At 37.7% G+C, this 27,014-nt stretch overlaps 1 protein-coding gene across 2 annotated transcripts in view; it reads right to left on the bottom strand.

Annotated features, from left to right (window-relative positions):
• SLC2A13 (solute carrier family 2 member 13) overlaps positions 1 to 27,014 on the bottom strand; it is a 140,321-nt gene that overhangs the window by 63,425 nt on the left and 49,882 nt on the right. For both annotated transcript variants that reach the window (XM_038153141.1, XM_038153140.1), the window contains exon 4: positions 11,268 to 11,376. In XM_038153141.1, coding sequence (XP_038009069.1) covers positions 11,268 to 11,376 — 109 coding nt within the window. The remainder of the gene's footprint in view (positions 1 to 11,267; positions 11,377 to 27,014) is intronic.

Below are 27,014 nucleotides of genomic sequence, written 5' to 3'. Positions count from 1 at the left end.
TTGGGGCTCATATGTAGGACAGAGGAGGTTTTGAAAGGTAACATTCAAAACTTTGTTTGAAAATAGCCAAATTGGTCCAAATTTAAGTGAGATCTTACCCGATTCCTTACATGCCAACATGTTCCTTACATCACCAACAAGCCCTTCAGTACTTTTTTCAGTACTTTCACTTGCTTCCCTCTCTTGCCAACATGCAGAGGCAATAGGTATTCCTTTAGTAACAGAAGACTTTAGCTTTTGTCAACTCGTGTTTTCAAGAACTAATTTCAGAACTTTCATTTAAATCTATTATTTAAAGACCTGAAGTTGAAAAAATTAAGTTTTAGCTGCTCATTTTCTTTTCTCCTTCCCCAGTCTATAAACATACAATAGAAATTATATAACCAAGGAAGTAAGAAGAGGGAGTAGAGTAAGAAAGCCCAAACTGTCTTAAGTGTTTGGTTTTGTTGTGCTTTTGTTTCCTTCCCTGGCTTCTAACAGGGCTCTCCCTCTTTCTTCTAAAAAAAAGCCTCTTCCACTCATAACTGACCAAAAGATTCAAGTTTACATGAGGAAGGGGCCTTCAGCAAGAAGAAGTTTTAATCAGCAGTCCAGTACATCCCTGTTCCAATTTTCTCTTGTGAAACATATGAAATGTTGCTGATAATAATCTGCTCTCACATTCTTTTCCTATTTTCAAGACGTCTGTAAAACATGCTGTGGCAGAGTGCAGTATACAAGTGACTATTAAAAAGAAATAAAATATCACAAAAGGATTTTATTCTTTCATGAAAATGTTTTAAAATCATTCTCTGACTCATTCTCCCAGACTCGTCAGAACTCTGTAGAAAAAAATCCCCAAAGATTTTAAGCAGTCATAGGTGAGACCCCTGTCACCTGCACAGGTTTAGACTCAGCTGGCACTCCTCCAGCTCTGACAGCACCTGATTGCTCGAAACTCTCCAGAAAGAACCAGCCCCAACAAAAGATGAGAACCCAAGTGTTGATTAGTTCCCCCTCCTGACATCCCCCTCCCTCCCTGGACTCTCCTCCTCGCTGGCCTTACAGACATTAATTATTCTTTCTCACCACACTGAGGAATTAAGAGTCTCACCAGCGATTTCTTATTTTCTTTCGATCTGACTGTGCTCCATATCACACCTTCTGCATGGCCCATTTCCACCACAGCCATCTCTTTGTTTTGCAGACTGCTCCCAATAACAAGGTCTGGATTGACTTTTAGATACCACCATGTTTTATTTACGGTTCATTTCTGGACTATTTTCATTTATAGCAAATCTTTGCAATGCACATAACCTTTCGACCTTTTTTTTTTTGCGTGTCTCCAGTCTGTGGCACAAGGCATGTTGACTAGCCTGTGGCAGCTTAACTCATATTGACAGACTCCAAAGAATCCAATTTACAGAACTGGTTCCTATGCCCTTAAAGTAAAGGTGAATAAACAGATCTAAAGGGCATCATATCTCTTACTCTATGTTTGAATGCATCAGTAATATATTTCACTGAGGTTGTTCATGTTGCTGTATCAGAAAGCACCTAACCAGGTGACCTTTTACACTTTAATTTTGTGTCTTTTCAAGATTGATTACATTGTGAACTTAGAATTGTTTCACATTTCTATATTCCCTGTCTTTCACCTAAGAAGAAGAAGACACTTCCTTATTGCTACAAATACAGTCCAATATCTGAATAATATGTGCCCTCTAGGTTTTACCAAGGGAGCAAACCTACAACACAAACCAAGTCCTCTCCTTACTATTGTGCTTTACAGAAATTTCTATAAAAGCACAATTTCTATTGTGCTTTATAGTAAAAAAATAAAGTGGTCATTGGTTGGTATCTGATTTCCTGATAGGTCTCAAAAGAAATGCTGGAGACAACAAAAATGTACAGTTCAACAGAACGATGGATATTAAACATTAACAGTTGCATTAAAAAGGAATTTTTACAAGATGATTAGAAATGTTTAACAGAAGAAAAACTGTTGAGACCAAACTGTGCTCCAGAAGCTGTTTAGGCAAATAATACACTAAAACAAACAAACCAGTAGTGCTATTTAGGGAACTTCCTCCAGCAATCAATCATGAATGATTTAAAACCAGCATCACTGCTCTGACTTCATTTCATTACTTGGCTTTACCTATGAACAAAGGGAATGAGATGCATTTATCTGACTTAACAGCTACACTGTGTATGTACCACGTGTAAGGCAAAGATATTTTCATACAATTTCTCCAGCATGGCCCTGCAGTGAAATCAACACTGGATTTGTGACCTGAAAGTTATTACTAAGGCAACAGATATAAATCAAACAGTGCTATGAATTCACTACAGGCAAAAGGGAGAGCAGAAATCGAAAGCAGAAAAATTTCTATTAAATACACAAATTCTTCAACAACACCTAAAGAAATGTTAGAAAATATGGGTTCAAATATATTTCTTCTTTAAAGAAATACTTTGCTTTTAAGTTACCTCCAAAGTGACAGTCTTTATTTAAACACGCTTTCACAGCCTGAAGAACTATAGGAACAGATACTATCACCTACCATTGAGAAAACCACAGTAAGGTAAAACAGAGAGTACAATCAGCAGGACTGTGAGTTGATTTTCAATGTTTTAATATAAATGTCCAACCTTTTGACTGGTTTTTCACAGATTTCATTCATGAAAAACTGGGGCTAAAATTGTGCACTTGTGCACTTAGTCTCTGCTGATCAGGCAACATTAAAAATAAAACACATGCCAATGAGAAGATAGATAGCAGGATTTCTTTTACAGTAATTTGGTATGTTAACTACTATACAGTTCTTTGAATATGTATTTTTCAACATTTTATAAAAATAATTGATTCCCAAATGAAGATACTACAAGCCTTTGTATTAGTCACAGTCAACACAAAATTCACAAGGAATTTACTTCTGTGAAAGCATTACACTGAAAAATACCAATTTATTAAAGACATTTAACTTGGGTTTTTGTGGAAGATTTTTATTTTTTTTAATTGAAGTATCAGCTCATACTCAGATCCTTTTTAATATATCTGCAACATTTTAAAAATTATTAGCCAAACCATCAGTAGATGGATCCAGACTGGGGCAAACCATTTGCAGCTGTCACACCATGAGATTTACTTTTACTTACTTTACTTTCATGCTATTCCATTCTTTAGTATATATTCTTCTAACTAGCAACCCAGGATAGAACTCAAATAGCACAGTAAATAAGGAAAATATTTCATGTAATCATTCTTCAACTCGTGTATTTAAAGGTCCAGATTAGGGGGGGAAAAAGCCAAACAACACAAAACTCCCACAACTAAGCAGATGTTCAGCAGCAGACAAATAAGGACAACTAGTAATACTTACAAGATTCATGAAATGAAAAAAAATCCAGTGCTTCAAACGTAATGAGAGCCTATGGTTAAGAGTCTCTTACAATACCTCACATCAGCACCCTAAATCTACCTCCTGTGCAATTTCAGAAGGTTTTTCATTGTTTATTTTTTAACCTGACAAAAATTATAATTCAAATAAATCCACCTCAATATCATTTAATGTTTTCAGCAGTCAATTATTTTGCTTATTAACTGCAATTTGTTCCTCTCAAGAGTTGTTATCAGTTAATCCCATTATTTCTGTATAGCACACACAACACAGACAGCTGGTGTAATGGGACACTCACCTCACCTAGCATGTTTGACTAGACTAGACTTTGGTTTAGTTGCTCTTCCAAAAATATCTGCAGTCTATATAAAAAGCATCTATATGCCACTGAAATATGTTACATGATGAGTTTGCACACAGCACTATCTAAAGCATCTTGCAATATGAAGGAAGGCTAAAATGGTAAAATGAAGGGTCACTTCTCAAAAAAATGTTATTGGAAGAATTTTTGAAAACCTAATAAAAATCTCTAATGAATTATTATCTGAAAAGCAGGTGGATGTTCAACATAGAATTCCGTTTTGTTTTATTAAACATCTCCTAAAGCCTAAGAGGAAAATGCAAAATCTAAAAGAAAGATATAAACTGGACAGTTTACCCTCAACAAAATACTGAAGGATGAAAACCTAACCAGGCAGCACCTTAATGTCATGGAGTCATCAGAGAAAACTAGACTTGTCAATTACCAAATCTTCTCCATTATCCTGACAATTCTACAAAGTTTGTATCTGGAAAGAACATTAATGCAATAGTGCCTCCTTTAGTCAGACTTAAAGCCCAGTTGGGTCTGACAATACTCAAGAAAAACTGAGGTGACAAGTTACTGGCCATCCAAAAATAAATGCCACATGGCAATCTGCTTAGGAGTTACTGTGCCCCATTTGAATTTAAGTCAAGAGTACAATAAAAGGTAATCTCCTCCAGTAACTGCTGTGAAACTTGGATTACATTTAGCACTGTGCCAAGCTGGGGGTTTGTTTTGTCCTTTTTTTTTTTTTTTTTTTTTTAAACAGTATGCTACTTTCTGGATTTTAAAATGCACAGCCAGAGAACACAATAGAAACCCATACAACATTAAAAGTCAATGCCTAAAAGTCAAAGAAAAATGTGAATCACCATTACTTTTTGCCAGTAGAACTTCTGTTCACAGATCTCAGCAACTATTTTCCAATATTCAAAACAACAACCAATGCTCTAGAAAAACCTCATTTCAATGACCAGCTTATTCATTATAAATCTGTCCTAACCTGTAAATACATTCAGTCATTAATTATAAATCTCTATTGCTGCTGATGCTGAAAGAGTGGAGAAGGTTGCTATGACTTGTGCAGTAACTCACAAAATAAGGTATTTTATTCAATGATCTTTAAAAAATGAAAAGTTTATCTGCAGTCAGATATGTCAGATATTGTCCTATGTTCCCTCTTCAGTGTTTCATTTTGAAGAAGTTAAAAAACTGGAATATAAAGACGAGTTTCTGAGTCTTGACTTTCCCCACCCCTCTGGGGATTCAGCTGCACACTCACGTTAAGCAGAAGCACCAGGCTGGTTCTGAGGCTCCAGCCAGGAACTTGCAGGTATCAGCTCTGAAACTGCTGCACAATAGACCTGGCAATTAAACCTGCCAGGAAATGGGCTTTCCATTAAACTCCTCTCTGGTCTCTATTCAACTCCAGAAGTATCCTGATTTCTTTCCCAGTCCCACTCCTATTTTCTTGCAGTCTCTCATTCACATTCAGTACAATATTTTTTTCACTTTTGGTATTAATTGTTCTAATATTCTTATCTTCAAACCCTACATTTCTACTTGTTACATAACCTCCTCTTGTCTTTTTTTGTATTTTTCTTCTATTATCCAGCTTCTTTTTCCTCTCTCATTATTCTGAGCTTTTCTCCTTCTCCATACAGCATTTTATTCCCCTCCCTATTTCTTGCTAGCTGAAAAAAGATGCTTCTTTTTATCATACTTTTTTCCTAGTTCTTTTGTTTGCTTGCATAAATTAAAAAGCAACACTGCTAGAGCTCAAAAGCATTTGAGGACCAAATCCAAGCAGCAATACATTTTATGTGTGGATTCACTTAACTTCTGGGGGATGCAAAGATATCTCAGAAATAAGAAACCATTTTATTAAATAGGAATAACAGATCATATGCATCTGCAAAATAGCCTAGCAAAAGTACTGAAGGCCATAAGCTCTCCCTGTTGACACATTCTACCACTTTCCTCTTGCAGAAAGCTCTTCTAACACCATGTGAAAAGATAATGGCAAATTACAAAATTAGCACCACATCAAACTTAGTGTTTCAACTGCAGAACAAAGTATTTTGTCTGGCTTTCATCACGTCTACTTCAAGTATTGTGAGAGTAAGAATAATCAAGATGATGCAGCTGTCTCTTCAATCTTATCTCAGATTTATAGTCTTGAGGCCACAGGCAGCCTTTGGGAACAGACAAAAAGCCTCTCAAAGAGCAGCAGAGTCTCCAGTGTAGGTCACACCACCTGCCAGCAATTCTGTCAAGACAATACTGAACTCCCTCCAATTATGGCTAAATTACTGCTTCCTATTCAAGAGAACTTGGGATTTTTTTTTCCAGAACCTTTCTTCCCCATTGTTGGGAAGTATTTTAACTGCCACGAGGCTGCACATTACCAGAAATGTTTTCAGAAGTCCTGGTTCTGCAGGAACATGAGCACAGAGATAAAACCTCCATTGATGGTTTTCACTGCACAGTGTGGAACAGTTCAAATCCTTTAAGTCCCCTCCTCCTCCCATCCCCCAAAAATGGAACTTCTTCCATTTTTAAACTTCTTTTCTCTTTTTTTTTTTTTTTTTTTAATAAAAACTGATAGGAAAAAACTGATAGGAAAAAATAATTTCAAGCTTTACCTCAAAATGGTCCTCTTCCCCCTGGTTTTAACTATGGGCAACTTTGGGATTGAAAATATCTTAACTTCACAGATTTAACCAAATTCTGGGATATATTCCCATTAAAAAGCTAATTTATAATAACTATTCCCCTGGAATACAACTTCCTTCACAAGGCCTTTCTCAGTCTCCTGCCAACCAGACTTGGGCTCCAGGCTTGAAACAATGAGCTTCTGTTTTTGAGATGAGCAAACACTAGAACGATAAGAAACTGAGAAGTAAAACCATTCCAGACCTGCTCACACCAGTGTGAGAGATGCTTGTCTAAAATTGTATGACTTTACCAGGCCAGTTAAGCTGGCAAAAGCCATGACAAAAAGGAAACATTTGTTCTGCGTCAGGCACTGCACCAGACAGCAGTGATACCCTTGTTCTTAAGGGTAAAAAAGGAATCAAAGCAATAGGTCACTGAGCTTTATTCTTTTGCTGACTAATTTTATCATGCTAGAATTTTTTCCTGTCACAGTCACAACCTCTTTAGCCTATTTTTAAATTTTCTCCTCTTTTAGATCTACCTCCTCAATGCAGAGGTTGCTCCACATACTGTTCTCACCAATTCAGTTACATCCTGTTCCTGATGAGTTTCTGGTTCCTCATGGCTGCATTTTATACACATTCATGTGTATAACAAATGTGATTCAAATATGATATGAAACTATTTCTGTGCAAAAACCAGATCAGTTTATTACACAATAAAAAGGGCTGAGCACAGCCTTCAACAATTCTTACAGCAATTCTTCTGGTTTTCCTCTCCCCATCCTCAAGAGAACTCCAACTACACATGGATTTCATTGCTCTCCCTGGCTTCACTACTGATATTCATTTTTTAACCAGAGAATTTACACCAGATTACTGAATTATTAAGCATGGAAGCTCTAGATTTTTATTGTTATCTCCCTGTGTTTCTTGCAGGTGATTTTTGGTTTTTAGCATCTCTCCTTCTACTGGGTACACTCAGTGACTATTTTTAGACCTCTGCAAACTTCCTCTAACACCCACCATTTTTGATTCAAGCTTTTCTTTTCTGAAATTGATGAGTTACTCAATAAAGCATATATTGGGCAATTATTAAAACATTCTAAAATTGTGTTATTTTTTATGTTTTCATGTCCCTTTGTGATTTGATTATGGGGGTTTAAATGAGCTTTTCAGACACATACAAATTTACTCTGATAGCCTCATTTTTCTTACAGTAAAATACAAGATTAAACAAATTATTTTATAGCAGAAAGAGCAGAAACTCCCAAGCCAGAAGATTAGAACAAGTCAGAGTCTGTCATGGATGCTGCCCTGTTAAGTTAACTGGTCAGAGGGCAACCAGAGGCCAGATTCTCTGCCACAGAAAGCCAGGCAATGTGATATTCACATTTCCTCTGAACAGAGAGAGACATGGCTGTCCCAGGAAAATCCTGGGAAGCTGTGGGAGCAGTAGGAAACTTAGAGAGAAGAATTCAAACAATTATTATCTCTCTTTCTGTAACTGCTGTTTATAGATAAGATTCTCCAGAGTGTGCTATTCATAGTTCACCAATAGTGTGAGAGAAGATTCCTAAAGGCCAATCAGGTCTTAAGTCCACCATTGTTTCTATAAGAACAGTAGATTTCTAATAATAAAGTGTTTTTTCATGCCTTCTGATAATGGAGTCTCTACATCACCTTGGTCTATCCCCAGTACCCCTTCAATGATAAGGCAACTGCAAGTTGGGGTCATCAGCCTCTTATCCTATGGCCTAAAAAGGGCCAACAAACAAGGATTTACAGTAGCACCAAAGGTACAGTGAAGATCCACTGTCAAAATACCTGTCATATCATTTTTGAAAAACCAAAATCCACAGAATACCAGACCCTCCAACAATAACCAATGCCTGCTTCCATTCTGCAAGACAACAGCAATCCCAGAATGACACAACTAAACATTTTGAAGAGAAAACTAGTGCTTAGAGAGTTAATACAATCTGACAGTTCCTTAAGGTACCATCTAATTACAGCATTAAAAGGCATTTACCAATTTCTATGTTAGCAAGCCATCAACAGACAGCTGCTTACTTGTATTTGAAAAATGTCCTTTCACAGGAGAATGTTTGTCTTGCATACCTGATAACTAAAAATTTAGTTATAATATTCCAGTTATGCTGGAATATTAAAAGAGACTGGATATTGCAAATGGTTGACAATCCAGTCCTTTAACAACAGTGCCTTCATGTGTTTATTATAGGCATTTTATTATTTTAAAGCTAAGATTCAACCACGTTTTATAGTTGTAATTCTGTCCTCCTACACATCCACAAGCAAATTAGGTCAATTCCAAACTATTTGTAAAACCTCCTACATAGAAAGCAGTTTGAGATTTTAAAACATAGTAAGTTTAAAATAAACAAAGTCAACCTACTAGTGTCATAAGCCTTGTGAACTGCCAATTTCTTGCTCTAGCTTTAGAGGGCATCCTAAAGTATTATGAACCAAATTGTGAGAATGACTGTCCTTGGCCAGAGATTGCATGCACACCACATTTCATAACATTTTAATAATGTTTATTATGTAAGTTTCCCTAATTAACTTCTAAATGTATTTCTACATTTGGCATCTGTAACATCCTGTGGCAATGAGTTCCAATATGTAATTATGTGCTGCATGAAAAATGCTTATTTTAAACCTACTGCTGGGTAAGAGCTAGGAGTCACCAAAAATGTGTTAGAAGAAATGATGAATAATCATGCTCTCTCCATCCTCTCCACAACATTAGTAGCTTTATATACCTCTTGTATTTCTTCTGACCTCATTTCTTTTCCAAGCTGCAGAGTTCTAATCATCCTGTTCAAACACAGGTTATCTCTTTCCCCACACATAACCTGGTTTGCTCTTATTAAAAGAAAGGACATCTGCAACTGTTTGTACTATTCCAGATGGGCCGTGGACGTCATCATGATGTTTGTATAGAACAATAATGAAATTGCAAGCCCTCTTTTTTGAGTAGTTACAATTTAGACTGCCATGCATGTTAGTTACCCAGCTCCCTCCTGCAGGCATTATTCAATAACATTGTATAGTTAATGCACTTGCCATTCCACTAATTTGTTATCTTGCGTTATCTTCCCACAACTGTTCATGTTCACAGATTTGGGGGAGCTTTATATTGTGGATGCTGTATGAATACAAGCTGCTGTTTTGTTGTTTAGCCGCTTTCACTGATTTATTAAAGCAGCAAAGATCTTCATATAGATCATTGTAGGAGTCTACTCTTGGTTTGTGATAACTGATCTTCTATCCTCATCCTTTTTTCTCCTATCTTAAATAGTTATTTACATGACAGGACTTCTCACTTTTATGACTATATGATTTCTTCAACAAACTTTGGCTGCAACTGTCACAGTTGCTTAAGATGGTTAATTCATGTGGGATTTACAGTTCTAACACAAAACCATGGACTCACATCCAAGCAAGCTATAATCTGTCTACAACAATCACGTTGGCTCTTTTTTGTTGTTTTATATTGTACATGTACATGTTCATTTTCATATTTATTAACACACATCTTATTTGATTCTATGAAGTTTTAATTAATTTTTAGCAAGACCAAAATAAAACTTTCTGGGCTGTAGCTTCATGTAAATTATGCTACATTTCCAAATTCAGTGATTATGGAAGCAAATTACTTGAGACCGGTTGAGTGAACCCTGATTAATTTATTTTTTAATCAGCTTGCTCTAGATGTTTTCCCCTAATACTTGAGTGTCAAGCAGACCACCTGAGACATATTAAGTAGGCACTAGTACAAAAAGCTTCATATACCCTCTATAATTAACATGAATGCAAAAAGTGTCTTTGTGAGATTTGGCGCTAAACACTCATCTTCTACTGGTGGACTCCCAGTGGCTTGATCCTTTCTGGGCCTGGAGATTGTTAGATTTCTTTCTTCTGATGTGTCTGAAAAATTCACCAAAGCTCTTTCTGTGCCTTTCTTCTGGCTTTCACATATAACTTACCAGTTTTGTGTCCAAGTGTTTCCCACACTGGCTTACGATTCCTACTTTATGAAGTCTTTCTTTACCTGTTACAGATTTCCCTCCTGTGCAGTTTAATAATACTGAGTCTGGGGCATTTTTTCTTCCAGTATGACAGATGGCAGTGTTTACTCTAACATTTAATATGGTAACTCTTGATACCACTAAAAGCCTTATCCCTTAAGCTGTTTCTTTTAACAATTTCCTAACATGCATGCTCCCTTAGGCATAATTTTTCTGTAAAATGTTATGGCCACATACTTTATACTTGCTCTTAAAACAATATGGTAACCATATTCATTATGATTAGTCCTGTAGGGCAGCCCAACCATAATTTCATCTTAAAGTAGGTCTTGCACATTGCACATTTGTCAAGAGCTACTCCTGTTATAAGCTGACAGCTTGTCAGAAAACCCAATACATCATTCTTCACTTCCACATTTACTAAGTCTTCATACACATAACAAAAACCATGTCAAAGCAGGAAATGTTTCTTCCCTCAGCATCCTTTACCACTTCACAGTAATGTTCCACCTCATTACCATGGTTAATCTAACCCTCACCTTACTGTGATCGATTCACACATATTCAAACCATAAATGTGCTTTCTTATCCATAGCCTTGACCATAAACACTAACACAATAATGCATCCCTCTCAATACAGTTTGTATTCTCATGTCTATAAAAATGGCAGGTTTACCCCTATACCAGCATCCTCTTGTACCAATTTACTGTGTTGCCAAATATGTCAACATCTGGATTTCAAACCAGCATTCCAGCTCACACTCAATTTTTCACCTTTCAGACTTTGTCCAGAAGACCATCTATAACTGCTAATGGTCTAAATGATTTTTCCTAATTCTCTATAAAAAGAAGCAATTGGGAAATACATACATGACGGTGTTAATCCCTGACAGTTGTTGAAACATCTGCAGACCACAACCCACAATTAAGGCTCTTCGAGTTGGAGGGTATGTTAGCATTCTGCAGATCACAGGTCCAGCTTAAAAAAAAAAAAAAACAAGACAACAACAAAAGAATACATAATAGTTCTTAAGTGATTGCTATCAAGACAATGTTGCCAGGCATAGTAGACTTTGCACCTTAGTTTCAAGCAAACTTGCATTATTTCAATTATTTTTGAACAATATTATAATTGCAGTTCTGTTTTTCTGCTCTGTACTACAAAGAGGATTATCAGGAAACCCAAGCAAAAAATGAAACCACTTTTGTACAGTGTCTACTACTGGTGTGAAATGTACAGTTCTCCTTATATCACACTGACAGATTACACATCAGCTGCACCTGAATGTACTCAAAAGTTACCACAAAACATCACTCTGGTTTCCTTTCTAAAAGCTTCCATTTTTATTGAGAGGTTATTTCAGAAATGCCATTACTCAGGTCTGGATATTGGAGATAAAGTGTTCTCCTTAGTCCCCAAAAGACCCAATTTCCACAGAGCAGTTGCAGGTGTGGGTACTTTGAAGGTACTGGATGGATTTATTCTGCACAGCTCAAAGGCCAGCAGAGGGAGCAGAAATTAATTACATTCATTCTATACTTTTGGTAGCAATGGCATGAGGCCGAATTTAAGATTCAATGAAGAAAAAAAAAAAAAAAACCACAAAAATTTCTGGCTAACAGAGAAAGCTCTAAGACTTTAAAGTTGCCTATTAAAAAAAAAAAACAGAAAGCTATGGGATAATAGGCAAAAATTTAAAATTCCTGACTACAGTATTTACTTGAACTTCTCTCTGCCCAGAGTAGTGCTTTTAGTGCTTTTTCACTAGTAAAGTCTGGTGAAAAATTCTGTTTTATACATCTTGTCAAAACTAGTATACTCACTCAGAACATCTAATCACAATATGAATAAGTCAAAATAGTTGCCATCAAAGAAAAATAAAAAAGAGAGAGGTGAAGGGGATCTAAATTTTTGTATTTTCAGTGTTTTCTAAACAGACAAAAAAAAACTCCTATATGAGTCTGTTAGTCAAGAGCAATTTACATGCAGAATTTCAGCTTCAGAAAGCTGGCAAGCTGTAAAGAGTTTCAAGAGTTGGACTCAAGAAGAGGGTTTAGATAACATTTTCTTCATTGAAAGATAATCAGACCTACCTAAGAAAAACTTATTTTCATTTAAAATTATGGTATTTCTAGTTAATATGTCAATTGTATCATCATTTTACTTTGCTCCTTTAATAGCAGAATACAGCCTGACACATTTTCTAGCTGGTTTCCAAGTGACACATTCAGACGGTACACAGTGCCACATGTCCTGCCATTTAACCACATCATCACCCCAAAAAGTCTCCAAGTAAAACCAAGTGACAGATATAGTCAATCCATAGATCTCATAAGATATTCCCAGGAAAGACACATGAGGTCACTGGGCTGACAAGGATTCCATACTCAAAGTGGCATTTCCTCAGTGGAAAAGCACCAAAACCAGCTGCTAGCTAGGAGGAGTCCAGAGCTCAAATTTCAGAAAGAAAAAAGATTTCCTAATACATGTACCCACAGAGTTTAACTCAAAACCAACAGACCTAAGGTTCTCATACCCTGTGTCATACCTGAGCATGGAGTCTTGGGACTTAAAAATCTTATCTGGCAACTGATTCTACAGCACCTCTTGGAAATCCAGGCTGCTGAATACTAGGAGAGATCTTTCATTCTTCATAAACTCTGTATAAGGTCTCTAACTGAGTTCAAAATCTATCTTTATTTTCAAGGGACATTTTAGATAACCAACATCTTTAAGGCCACCATCAATGATCCTGCTCATTAAATAAGCTGGAACTCTACAGCAGGGACTCTTAGGAAAAGAGGCAGAAATGTCCTAAAGGAACTGATGCAAAGTTTTTAATACTTCCTGAACCACTCAGCTATTTGATAGATGTTTTTAAAACTTTATTCACAATGCAGCATTGTGCAAAACAATTGGGAAGAAGGCACCAAAATGAATAGTGAGAAATTAAAGCAGCTGCTCTCAGACAATGGTTTGCAACTCAGAGGGAGTCGTGGACTCTCAACAAAGCTCCATCACACAAATCAGTTTGTGCATCTGAATTGCAGCCCTGCAGAAATGCTGAGACCATATTGTGAAATGTAGACCTTTATTTCAGAACTTTACACATAAGACCTTTAGAACATTCAGTCAAGCTAAATTCAGTAAGTACTTGAAATTTTTCAGACTTCTGATTAATTTTATCAGAAAAATGATGCTAAAAATGATCACACTCAACTCAGTGTTTAAAAAGTTTTGCTCCAAAATATGCACCATGGCAACCACCACATACCACTAGGCATACACAAAATTAAAGGATTTTCTTTCATAAAATTCACAGCCTTCAGGTTTACAAACCAATAAATGGAATGAAAGAAATAAAGAAACTGCTAATCTCTGTATTAAAGGAGCTTTACAAACTCAACTAGAAAGCCCAAAGGACTTTGTGAGGTAACTGATCTTATAACAGCAAATGAGTGTGAAACTTCTTATTAAAACTATCTAGCTCTGAAACCAGCTATGCTATATTTGCATTTTCTTATCAGCACTCCTTCCATCCATATTGTTGAGTTCATATGTTACCATGTTCTTAAAAATAAACATCTCCAGGCATAATATGGATTTTAAGAACAGAAAATGGGTTTAAACTAAAAAATGAAAACCAAAGCAAATTTTCAGAATTAAATACATTTTTCTTCTGAAAATAAATCTTCTGAAAACTTAAATGGCACTTCAGTAGTTTCTGATAACCCTTAAATATGCTGTCAGTTATGACAATAGATTAAAATAGCACTAAACAATAAAACCATTACACCTTTAAAAAATGGAACAACTTAACTGCCCATAGAACTAGAAGGAAACAGATAATTTAAACATATGCCATAAAAAAAAAAAATCTGCAATTTTTACAAAGGACAAAATAGGTATTTATCTCCAAAAAGTCAATGTTTTTGTCAGTGACACTTCTGCCTTAATTGTTGTTGTTTTCATCTAAGATATTTAGACATATTCCCTGCAGCAGAATCACTTCATTTGAACTTGAGAAAACACCAAGATGCTTGTTTTCTTTCTTCTAATCTGTGAATAAAAATGAAGTCAGAATGATGAGACCTCCTAATGCCTTGATGAATTTAACAAGAATAGATTTGGCTGGACATTTTGTGCTGTTGTTTCTGATAATTACTTTAACTGAAGTAAAATTCTTTAGCACATAATATTTACAAGTGTTCAAAACATGCTACAGTAAAGGGCAGCTGGAGCTTCCTCTATGCAAAACAACAACATGAGATAAAGAGCAATGGAAAACAAGGATACTGCTGAAGGTGACCTTATTTGAAGTGGTGATACACGAAGTGGATTGCTGGGATCCAAGTAGATATTTCACAGCATAATCTGTCTACCAAAATAGAATTTATCCTTATAAGCAAAAAGCAAAAATAGAATTGGGAAGTTTGGCTTCACATCCAAAAAAAACCTTATTGGCTTATACAGAGCCAAACAGGGAAGGAGAAGCTGTTCTTGTCAAAACATTACTTCTGAAAGTGAGTGATACTCCAAACATTATATTTTATGACTGGTTATCTGAAACTTTTAATGGCAGCTTCCTATATTTTAGCAGTCATCTTTGTTACTAGGTATAACCCATAAGTTAGGCTTGGAAATTATGAATCACCTGGTAAGGCATTTTGACTTTTCATCAGCAAAATGGATTGTATGGCAATAATAGGAGTTTGGGTGTGATCCACAGCGGACTAAAAGATGAGGTGATTTTCAAAGGCAACACAACAAAAACCCTAGTTCCAAAATGAGCTTGTATAATGAAAGCTAAAAAGTAGAAAAATTAGTATTAATGAAGTCTTAATATCTCCTTCTGAAAAAGAACTGCATTCACTTCCAGGAAAAAAGAAATTATAGTACAGACATAAAGCCAACCGAAAAATCCCACTGCAAAGACAGGCAGACATCTGGTGCCTGGAAACCTTGTGATTGCCCATCCCTCAAATTATTAGTAGAATAACTGGACAGATTTCACAGCCAGGAATCTATGGTTAGAGACTGGGCCCTGCCAAAGTCATTTGCAGGTTCAAACATTCTTCTGCCAGCTCATCTAGGTAACAGCTTGTAGCAACAGCTTAAAAACCTTATAGGGCTTCTGCCAGCATTTTGTACTCTTTGCATTTCCAAAAAAGGCAGGTTTAGCCAAGCAACAACACAGCCACTCACCAGTTTAGCATCAATTAAGCTAAAGATTCAGATTAGTTTTCTGGATCTTTCTTGTTCAAATGCCCTCTCTTCCACCCAGATAAATCTTCAAGGAACTGGTCTACAGCAGGGACCAAAAAAAAGAAAGTTTGGGCTGGTGATCACAATAACAGAGGACAAACGTGGGAATTATTTCTGGATTTCCCTTCCTTACAAAATAACAGAATAACAGCTTCCAGTCCAGCCTTCTCTGCATCATCTGCAGAACCTCCTGCAGAATCTCCCTTCACCTATGACTCCTACTCTAAAGCACTTACAGCTAGGTATTATTTCCTGAGTATGAATAATATAGTAAAACAAGCACCCTTTTCCTCCCCTTGCCTATTACATGATTATTTCCTAGAAGTATCAACATCGTTAATTTTTCCTTTCTGTAAAATTTAACAAATCAAAAGAAAATAGAATTAGCCTTAAGATCAAAACTGTATTAATTATCCTGTGAAGATACAAACCAATTTTACTTTAGTACCACGCTCTTCCTCACTATCTTATAAAGTTTCCAGTAACATTACAAGAACCACTCCCAGCACTACAAGAAAATTCCTACCTCACACAGCTTGTTAACCCTCTGAGAAAGCTTGACTTTTTTCCTTTTTTTTTTTTTTTAACAGCACAGATCCCCATCAGCCAAGAAGGATAAAGACTGCCAGCTTGCCTAACAGCTGAGTCTTAGCACTTTTCAGCTTTCCACAACTAAACCATCCAATGGTATGCACACAGACTGGAAGAAGTACTCACTGGGAGCAGCCCTGCCAAGAAGAACTTAGGGATTCTCCTGGATGAAAAGCTGAAAAGTGACCTGGCAATATGTGCACACAGCCCAGGAAGCCAAAGGTGCCAAGGCTGCCAAGGCTGCACCCAGAGCAGCATGGGCAGCAGGGTGAGGGATTCTGCCCTTCTACTCCACCCTCATGAGACCTCACCTGAAGTGCTATTTCCACAAGACAAACACTGAAGCACAGCAGGTCCAAAGCAGCAGGAGGAGGAGGGCACAAAGATAACCAGAGAGCTGGAGCATCTCTCCTACAAAGAGATGGGGTTGTTCAGCCTAGAGAAAAACAGCTCTGGGGAAATAATATTGCAACCTTTTAGTACCTAAAAGCTTATAAAAAAGAGAGAAAGATTCTTTGCATGAGCAGATAGTGATAGGAATAAGAGGAAAGGTTTTAAACTAAAAGGGGAGAGATTTAGATGAGCTATTAGGAAGAAATATTTTACTGTGAGGGTGGTGAGACACTGGAATGGGGTTGCCTGTAGAAGCTGTGGATGCCTCATTCCTGGAAATGTGCAAGGCCAGGTTGGATGGGGCTTTGAGCAAACTGGTCTTGTGGAAGATTCTCTGCTCATGCCAGAGAGGTTGGGACTAAATGATATTTAAAGTCCCTTCCAATTCAAACCATTCTGTATTTCTATTCTAACCAGACAACCTGGTCAAAAAGCAAATAAAAGCTAATTAGACATAACCACCTAGATTCTAGAGAATGAGGTTGTGCAAGGAGGTTTTCCATGCCTAGATGAACTGGAAGGGCTTTTTTTGTTTGCTCAAGAAACCTGTATTTCAAATAAATGGTCTCTCCAAATGATCTTTTTAATCCACACATTGTGAAAAGAAATCGTAATATAGATTTTTTTTTTTTTGTTTTGACAGCAAGTTGAGTTGGTCTTTGGGAGTTCTGAAAATAAAGACATTTTCTTTTATCTATCAAAGGGAAAAAATCTTTTCTTTGATACCACATTCTTTGATATAAAGCTTTGGTGATGGAAAATCTATATGACCGAGTACTTGCACAAAGGCAGCAGCAATTAATAACACCTCTGAATAGAACAAGAAGCAGTGGCAAGTAGGGAAGCAAGAAAAAGGACTGCATTTTGGCTCTGTATGACTTGTTCTCTATAGAAAACAGAATCTGCTGAAATCAAGTCCTTTAAAACTAGAGAAACCACAACATAACAGACAACAGAGTGGTCATTTATGTGATGCCAGAGAGAGCTGAGAGAAGTTGCCACAATGACCAACAAGAATCTGCACCGGGGAAAAGGGACCCCACTGTGATACTGTCAGACCCGTGGAGTGGGAGAATGAGCAAGGGAGAGGTTTTCCTGTTTCATTGACATGAAAACTGGGCTGGGAGCAGAGAAAAGCAAGGATCACATTGTGATTTATTTCTGGCTGTGGAAAATACCTTAGAAATAAGGCAACAGATACTAAGGCAGACTTGTGCATACCTACAGCCTGCAAATCAGCATTTCTTTTTCAGGGTCTGCTACACAACTCCTGCCTTACATAGGGAACAGTTATGTGACCCTCACTTAGAGCTGCAGAAAGCAGAGGAGGAAAGACAAGATGATGTAGGAGCATTACGTAGGCAGCAACCAAAATAAGCCAAGTGTTGTAACAGCCTGCAGAGCTTCCCACCACCTTCTCCCATCAGGTAGTGAAGTGCAGGGCAGAGCATTTAGCAATCTGGAATTAGAAGGCTTTTTTTCTTTCATTTTAAGTTGAGGAAAGAGACTTAACAAAGAGCTGCAGTCAGGGGTGTGTGTTGCTGTTCTTTTTCAATTAAAAGAGCACTAAAAAAGCTGATGACTCAAGAGTTCCCTCCCAGTCAGTAGTCTGCTCTCAAGCTGATCTCTCCAGCTGTTACTGTATTAACACCTATATAGATATTGCATTTTATTTTCTGGACAACACACTTCAAGCCTTACATTTTTTGCAATTTGTTTCTGCCAAAAATCTTGGTTTAGCGATATTATTTTGCCCCCTCTATCCCTTGTTTCTAAATGAAATACCTTTATTTCTGCCTGAAGCCAGTAGTTTAACAGTAAAAGCATATTTATACTTCTTGCCCTTCAAAAGAATAAGACTCAGGAACCTATTCCCAGGAGGGAACAGGGAAAAAAGCAACATTTAATAGAACTGAAAAAGGAGCCTGGAGGTCAATGAAAGTCTCCATGGGAATTTATGAATATAATCAGTTGTCCACTCCAATATTTTGGTTTATTAATAGCATATTTAGCGTAGAACATCTCCTTAAAAACATTTAAAAACCCATTTTATCTAGGGACCTAAAAAATTCCTCTCACTTTTTAATAATCAGAGGCTGTTAGCATAAGAGCTTCATTAAAAATAAAAGGAAAAAAAAAGTTTAAATAGTGACGAGATCTACATTTAAACAGATTATAAAAACTTGCTTTGAAGTCAACATAATTTTTTCACAGCTCAGCTAAATTCCAAAACCTAGAGAGAAGAAAAATCAAAAGATTGCTGTAGGTTAAAGCTAAAGTGCTATAACTTTGGCTTCCTAAGAAGAGGACATCACCATCAATGGATCAACGTAGTTGAAAGGCAGCACAGCAAAACAGTGTGTAGCTGAAAATAGTATGTCTTAAGAAACTGCTTCAACTTTTTATTTTAAGGAAAGCATTTGAACTTGAGCACAAAGCTGAGTTTCCCTGAAGACAGAATGACAGATACACACCTAAATATTTCACCAAACTGCAGCCTAAGATCACACCTTACCTCAAGGTACTAGCTAATTTATTACATTTCAGTATTACCCATCTCCTATCAGAAACACCAAGGGCTCTAAGGCAACCATTACCACTCAAGAACACCATGTTTATCATCACAGAGGGCCAATCACATCCTGGGAGGAGGAGCAGGAGCACTGTCAGCAGGTGGAGCAGAACCACCAAGGTGGGTGGGCTGGAGAACATGACATACAAGCAGATGCCGAATCAGTTGGGATTGTTCCACTTTGAAAGAGAAGCTAAAGGGTATCTGTGACAACACCAGATACCTAGCAGAGGGGCAAGGAGAAAACAGACCCAGGCTCCTCAGAGGTGTGCAAGGGTAAGACAAAAGGCAGCAGGTAAGTTGGGATGCAGAAAATTTGGACCAGATGTGAAATCTGTTTATTTTGTAACATGGAAATGAAAAAACACAGAGAGCAAGATGCAAACAGGTCATGGTCAAAAAATTTCACTGATGAAGTTCCTGCATAACCTGTTCTAATTTATTCTGTTCTGATTAGGGATTGGATTAGAGAACCTTCAGAGGTCATCCAGAAGACTTTTACATGAAACATACAGCATTCCTAAGGTCTGTGATGGTACTAGTTATTACAACCAGTACTAATGAAAGAGTAAGTTTGGCACTTTTCATGGTTATCTTAAACAACAGAGATTGAAAAGCATCATTACATAAAAATCCTGTAAAACTCAGTCATCTACATACTGCCAACACCAGCAGATGTTTTGCAATTTCAGTACTAGGCTTCATTAATCAAGAACCTGTCAGTCACACTTGACTGACAGCTTTTACCCTGAATTTATAACCTCTGCAGAAGATACAGATCAATATTGAAAACAGCAGCTGTAGAATACTAAACCAACAACTTCCATAGCTGGTATGAAATACAACAAAGAAATAAAGGAGAGCTTATTTCATCTTTTCAATATATAAAAGGGGCTTATGAGATAGATGGGGAGAGACACTGTACCAGGATCTGCAGTGAAATGACAAGAGGTGATGGTTTTAAACTACAAGAGGGTAAATTCTATTGGCTATAACAAATAAATTGTTTACTCTTAAGGTGGTGAGGCAGTGGAAAAGCTGTGCCCAGAAAAGCTGTGGATAACCCATCCCTGGAAGTGTTCAAGGACAGGCTGGATGTGGAGTTGAACAGCCTGGTCTAGTGGAAGGTGTCCTTGCCCATAGCAGGGGTTTGGAACTCAACCATCTCTAAAGGTCCCTTCTAACCCAAACCATTCTATGCTTGTTAAGTGCCGCACTGAGGGAGTTCTGGTCCCCTTTGCTTTCTCACCCCCATCTCAAAATGAGGAACATGGTAGAAATAGAGAGAGATCATTAATAAATACTCATAATGGACAGGTCAAGGTCTCCCACATACTGTGGAATAAATCTGCAAGCAATCTTCATATGAGGCAAATAGTCTTACATGAAGCAGAAAGCTTTCTTACCATTTTCAGCATGATGAAGACAGAATGGCATTGTGTAAATGCCATCTTTATTAGCAGTTTCCTTACAAATTTAAAATATTTTAAAAGGCAATTCTTTAAAAAGCTGCTGGAAGTCCAGCAGAGTGTAAGACAATCCTCAATCTATTTCCCCAGTTGAGTATGCACTACAAGGTAGACACATGCAGGGCAAAGGCCTTTTCATGGCTTCTCTGCAGCCCCACAGATCTAGCAGATAGAAAGTGCAATCAGAAAGGTTGTAATAAATTATTTAGAGACCTGAAACCCATTTTTCAAGAAGATACAGGAATTCTGAGATATCTCCTTGTCATTTCAGTGAAGTAGATTTTTATGGTGCTTTTAAACCCTTTCCAAGTTAACCATTCTCTAAAAGAAAGGACACTACCTGAAGCTTAGCATGGTGCAGACACACTTCCAGCACTCTTGAACATCCAAGTGGAAGTATGTGGTCAGCAACTAGTGGTTACTAAATAGCATTTCAGTGTCCCAAAAAGCACATGGTCTAAATTTGAAGGAGATAATACCACTAGCATAGCTGAAATTTCAGATAACATTTTGGTTTCAGGGCAAATTGTAGATTTCCCACCCATGATCAGCCACAAAGATTACCTGTGGCACAGAGAAGAGACAGAATTTTACCCAGATACGCATATCCTCTACAAATACTTTTCCAGGATGTGTAACTACTTTCCAGAGGCAAAACAACTTGTTACAGAAAACAAATATTTGAAGGATAAGCACTAAAATAAACAGGAAAAGAAATCAAGTCCTAGGTCCTGTTTAATTAAAAAAAGGGAGGGAGCAATCACTTAACTTGGATTTTGTCAGGCTGCAAAGACTGATGAATGTGAAAGGCAAAACTGCTTCATATCACCAGTGAGTTACAACAGTCTGGTTGGCATTGGATTGGGTCAGGAAACAATGAAAGCTAATTTTCAGTGTCAGATATAAGAAGCATCTGCATCTTTCTACGGATACAGAAAATATTTTCAGGTTTCTCAGTAAAAGCATCATTGTCTGACTGTGCCTTCTGCCGGCTGCCACCAACCTTTTGAGCAGGCTGAAAGGAAAAATTCTTGTAACTTGTGAACAAAAACTTGTAAACAAAAACATCGGGAGAGCAAAGCTGGAAAAAAGCTGTGGAATTCAGGCCACCGATGTTTTAGAGTGGATTTCCAAATACCCCCATTCACTGACCTTGTATTTGCTGCCTTTCTCTGAGCTGTCACTTAGTCACTGAGAGAAATAACCACTACTTATGCAGGTTCTGCTGCTAATCTGAGAAGCTAATTCACTTCCATTCTCCACCTATTTACACCTTCATGCACTTTGTACCTGCACAGCCAGGTTAAAGACACCAGCAGACAAGCATTGAAGAAGAAAAAAGCAAAATATGTCTGCAGTAATAAATGCATTTTTGCAAGTGTTTTGCCAGAGATAACCACCAGCCAACAAATGCATCCAGTAATCACTGTTCAATTACCTTAACAGTCTTCTAAAGGGAATAGTGGATATTTAAAATCAAATATAGTAAAACTTGCTGAGTAATACTAAGACACAATTTGATCTCTGCATCTGACACACTAAACTACAAGCAAGCTACAAGAAAAGTTTGGTCATTGCATGGTAACTTGGAATTCCAGCACAAAGGAAAGCAATTCCCTTACGGACAGAAAATACTGTGAAATTCTCCCATCTTTGGAGAAGTGGGGTAAGAGGAGGACCCACATAAGCCCTGCACTCAATTATCTTGCAGGTAACAACATGTCTGTACACTACACAACACAATATATTCTAAGAGAGAAGATCACTCATTTGTAAAGAGAATGAATTCCTCTGGGCATTGCACAGTTTGGAAGCAGTATGACCATGTGCATCTCAAGTGCATCTCAGCAAGTAAGGCAGTGCACTAGCAGGGATCACCAGGTCCAAGTTGTTTGAAGCTGAGCTTCAGAGACGTCCATGACATGTCATTTTTTGATTTTATGTTTAACTAGATTTAGGCCAGTCCCCTAAGCAGAACATTGCCATGCATGGACTGTTAGAAGCTGCCCTGAGACTCTATCACTGATTTAAACCTTCACACCTCCAAAAGAACCCAAGCACAAGGAATGAATCCTTGGAGCAGACCTGTGGTTTAACCTGCCCCTGAGGAAGTCACTCCGTGGGAACTGACACCACTTTTTGATCTGATCAACAAGTTTGTGGGGATGGAAATAGAAGATGAGAGGAAACTCACTGCAGAGCTACACCACTGCTCAGAGCCAAAATGCTAATGCAGAGGCAGTCGATGCATCTTCTACTGATAGCAGCTGGAACGATTCTGTACAAACCACACTAGGAAAAAAGCAATTATAAGCTGCTCATATGAAGTATTACATTTTAATTAAAATTAATTTAGAAGAAATATAGGACAAAATTAATTCAGTATTTTGTAACATTAGCACAATGTATTCAATTGTGCAGCAGCTCCCTGGAGGTCTGAGTTTTGGGAGTTTTTTCTTATCTTTTTTTAGTTTCCACCTCAGTACTAGTTTATCCTGCGTGTTCAGGATAAAACCTGAGAGCCACATCATGTCTTTCATCACTACTGTTGATAGCTTTTGACAAGAAATAGAAGAGTGCTTTTTTTTCTGCAGAACAATTTTTTTTTATTTTGCAGAAGAATTGTAAGGTCCTATTCCCCTTACCAGGCCTGTACATCTTTTTAAACAAGCCTAGTAAATAGTGATAGAAAACACTGGGGTTGGGGGAGCAACAGCAGAAAAATAAAGACAAGTTCTGAGAGCTGGTTATGTTCTATGCCCTCTTCTTTCATCTTTGATTTTCAGGGACAACTGATATCCAATTAGGAGGAAAAAATTTATAATTTTAGTATAGGTTCCTCAGAAGAGGTCTGGCAAGGTTCAATAAATTGGCTTTTACTTTTTAAAATCGGTTTAAAGAAGTATTTATCATGTTGCTACTGAAAGCTTTTGGAAACCAAAAGTATGCTTTCGATTGAAAGAAAAAACCTTTTCCAATGGAAACACATTTAGGTACACATTATTGTTACAAAGCCAACAGCAATGTGAACACTGAAGAGATTAGCATATCAATGTTACTGCAATGTGTCTTGATAGTCCCAGCTCAAATGTGACAGTTTTAGATACAAGCCTTCACATCAAATACAAATTATTCTGCTTTCTCCTTCTCAGTGACACCACCAGATTTTCTTCTGTCATACCTGCATACAGCTTCTGACTATTTCAATGTAAGTGTCAGGGCAGGCATCCCACCCTCACTGTGTTCTGCAGCATCCCAGCTCCCCTGCAGCTCACCTCCCCCTTCCCAGCTGCACCTGCAGAGCACTGACCATTCCACAGCAGCTCAGGAGGCCTCAGCTCCTGTGCATCTCATGCTTCCCTCACCAGTCAGTGCTTAGAAACACCACAGGAAAGGGGACTCTATTGGCTTTAGATAATGATGACTTCAATTAACAAAACTGCCTGAAGATGACACTCAAAAAAAAAGTTTTTCCATACTGCAAAGCATCCTTTGCAGTATTGAGAAAATACCTCAAAACTTCCAAAGAAGCTGAGCAAGAGCACAGCACTAAATCTGGACAAAACAAAGCAGAAACTTGTGCTTTGAAGTGATAGTTTGAAGAAAAATATTTGCTGCTGTCACATGAGAGGGATTACGAGAAAGTGTTTACTTGTGTCACAAAAATACAACAGATTCTCCCACACTGACTCAAAGTATATCAGGACAATTACAGCTGCTGCTTCCAGGTGCATTGCAGACCTTTGAAGGTGACCTGCTGGCTCTTTCACTTCTAGACCAGATGTGGCAGCATCCAGCAGCAGCTGGGGTCACTCTGTGTATTGGGGCAGCTGCTGCCAGACAAGGTGATGCAGGTGACACTGAAACCCCTGTGACTGAATGGAGCATTTTGCAGAAACACAACACACTACATTCTACAAGTTTAAAATAACATGTGAAAAAGGAAGTGGTCCAATATCTCCTATTATTTAAAAACTGCACACAAGTTTTCCATGAAAAGTACTGAGGCTAGGCCATAAGTCACCACCCACAATAGATGCTGGAAAGATGCGGGAACCAACAACATTTCTATCAGCAAAAAACACCTAAAATTCATAAAAACAACAAATCCTCTTCAAAAAACCCAGATCCTCTACAAAAGGATCCGGGGAAGCAGCAGCTTGTGGGAGAGGAATGATCCAGAGGCATAATCCCACACACATACCAACACAGGCCATCAACACATGCTGCCCTTACTGCAAAAGGACACAGAAGGGTGGATCTGGCTCCGGCAGCCCGAAGCTTTGCAGCTGAGTCAGGCAACTGCTCTTTCCTCTGTGCTTTCTACAGATGCCATACTATGCCACTGCCAAGTGTTTACCTCAAAACCACCCAACAACCCTCTGCCACATGCCTCACCCATGTGTGCTCAAACCTTCCACCGGTATCCATCACATACGACACAGGATTTTATGGATGAAGTGCAAGCCTCCAAAGACATGACACATGATGCTATTTATTAGAAGAAAAGAGTCTGAGTATTTTTTTACACTGATTCTTCCAGATAATTCAGTCTGTAAACTAACCTGTGAGCATAGCTAGAAGAAATTTAAGTAATGTCATCCCCCAGTGTAAAAGAATTCAGATTTTAAACATGTGGCCTTTCTCAGTGAAGGACAGGAATTCAATTCTGTGATTGAAAGAGCAGTATTTCACTTCACCATTCATGTCTGATAGATGGTATGGCAATGACATTGATTCAAAATGAGAGGCTCTTCTATTCTCAGTGGACAAAGACAATCATCATAAATGTCACCTACGTGACAGGCTTCTTCCCAGGCCTGAGGTAGAGAGCAGCTCTCAAAAGCAGCTGATATGACATAACAATACCCAAAACATATAGTTGTGTCTAGAAAAGACATCAACACTTGAGGGACCTTTTCAGACTGCCAGCGTGCCCTTGCATTTGTGAAAGGTGACACTGAACCATCCTGACTCTTCACCAAGGAAGGTCTCCTAACACACACTGCTGTAGGAGAACAGCCCTGACTCAGCATTTGTTACCCAATTTCAACATGAAAACCAGGTCTCTTAACCCTTCCTAACTACACTCTACTTATACTGAGCTCCTGCAGAAGTTCAGGTGTTTGCTTTATAATCTCTTAAGTTCATCAATGACACTAACTCCCTGTGACAGGACCCTACAAGGACCAACTGCAAAGATTGTATAGATTACAAATTTTCTATAAATGCACTGTAGAACTTAAAGCAAAAAAAGTCTTTACACTAAAAACAAAATAAGTTGTTCCAGTCTCAAGCAGTGTGATACAGATCTAACATCTGCATCTCCAACATCTTCCACTATTTTACAAGGATGAAAAGAAATATCTAAGAAGGTAATAAACATATTAATCTGTCACTGAAAAAGTGAATTTTGACTGTTCACATTTGGTACATGCTGGAAGGCAAGTCTCAAAGACATGTAGATACTAAAGAGCTGAAACCCAAAACAAATTCCATCATGATAATAACTTTTCAGTTAATAAGAGGGGCAAAAATGTTTATATTTTTTTGCTTGCTCTTGTTTTCTCAGAGCAACACTGTGGTATCAGTGGTTTGCCATCAAAGAAAAAAGCAAACTGAATAAATGGAAGACTTTTCAAATAATTCAGTTACTTCTTGAAGTGCACTTCATATTTTATATATAAAAGAAGAAAAATCCATATACTGCATTTTAAAAGCATTTTCCTTGCATTCAGTGTACATATTAAATTTCAAGAATAGAAAAAATGTAAATTTTACCTGTAAATGTATACAAATATGTATTCAGAATGAACATTTCACCCATCCCTCCTAGGTATACCAAAGAAGAGCATCTGATGATCTTGGCTGCCCTAGAAGTAAAAAAATCTTTCTGGACATGGATAGCCCAAAAAAGGTTTGAACAGAAAGATTCAGTAAATAACTTAACCTTGTGAGGGGAAAAGAAGTACAATGCCATTAAAACTACACTTTTAACATGTGAAAAAGCACTTCTCCCTGCTCTTTTTCAGAGTCTGGTTGCTTGTACTCAGTGCCTGCTGAGACTCTCAGGGTTATTGGGGAAACTATAGCTGTGGCTTCTACAAGTCTGAGTTTTTCCTTCCATTATGGCAACAGTGTCATAGCATGTGCAAAGTGCCCAGACTGATCCTTTGGGAAGTGCATTAACTTGGGGAAAGATACTGTTGAGATGCACCAGCACCTCACTCATGCACAAATGGTGCACTCTGCTAAATGGAAACTATTTCACCAAAAATGTTACCTGGTGGCACAATGCTGTCACAGAGAGCATCAAACAACCAGCC

Source organism: Motacilla alba, chromosome 1A (assembly GCF_015832195.1).
Source record: "Motacilla alba alba isolate MOTALB_02 chromosome 1A, Motacilla_alba_V1.0_pri, whole genome shotgun sequence".
Classification (NCBI taxonomy): Eukaryota; Metazoa; Chordata; class Aves; order Passeriformes; family Motacillidae; genus Motacilla; species Motacilla alba.
This window is presented reverse-complemented; position numbering and strand designations above follow the sequence as displayed.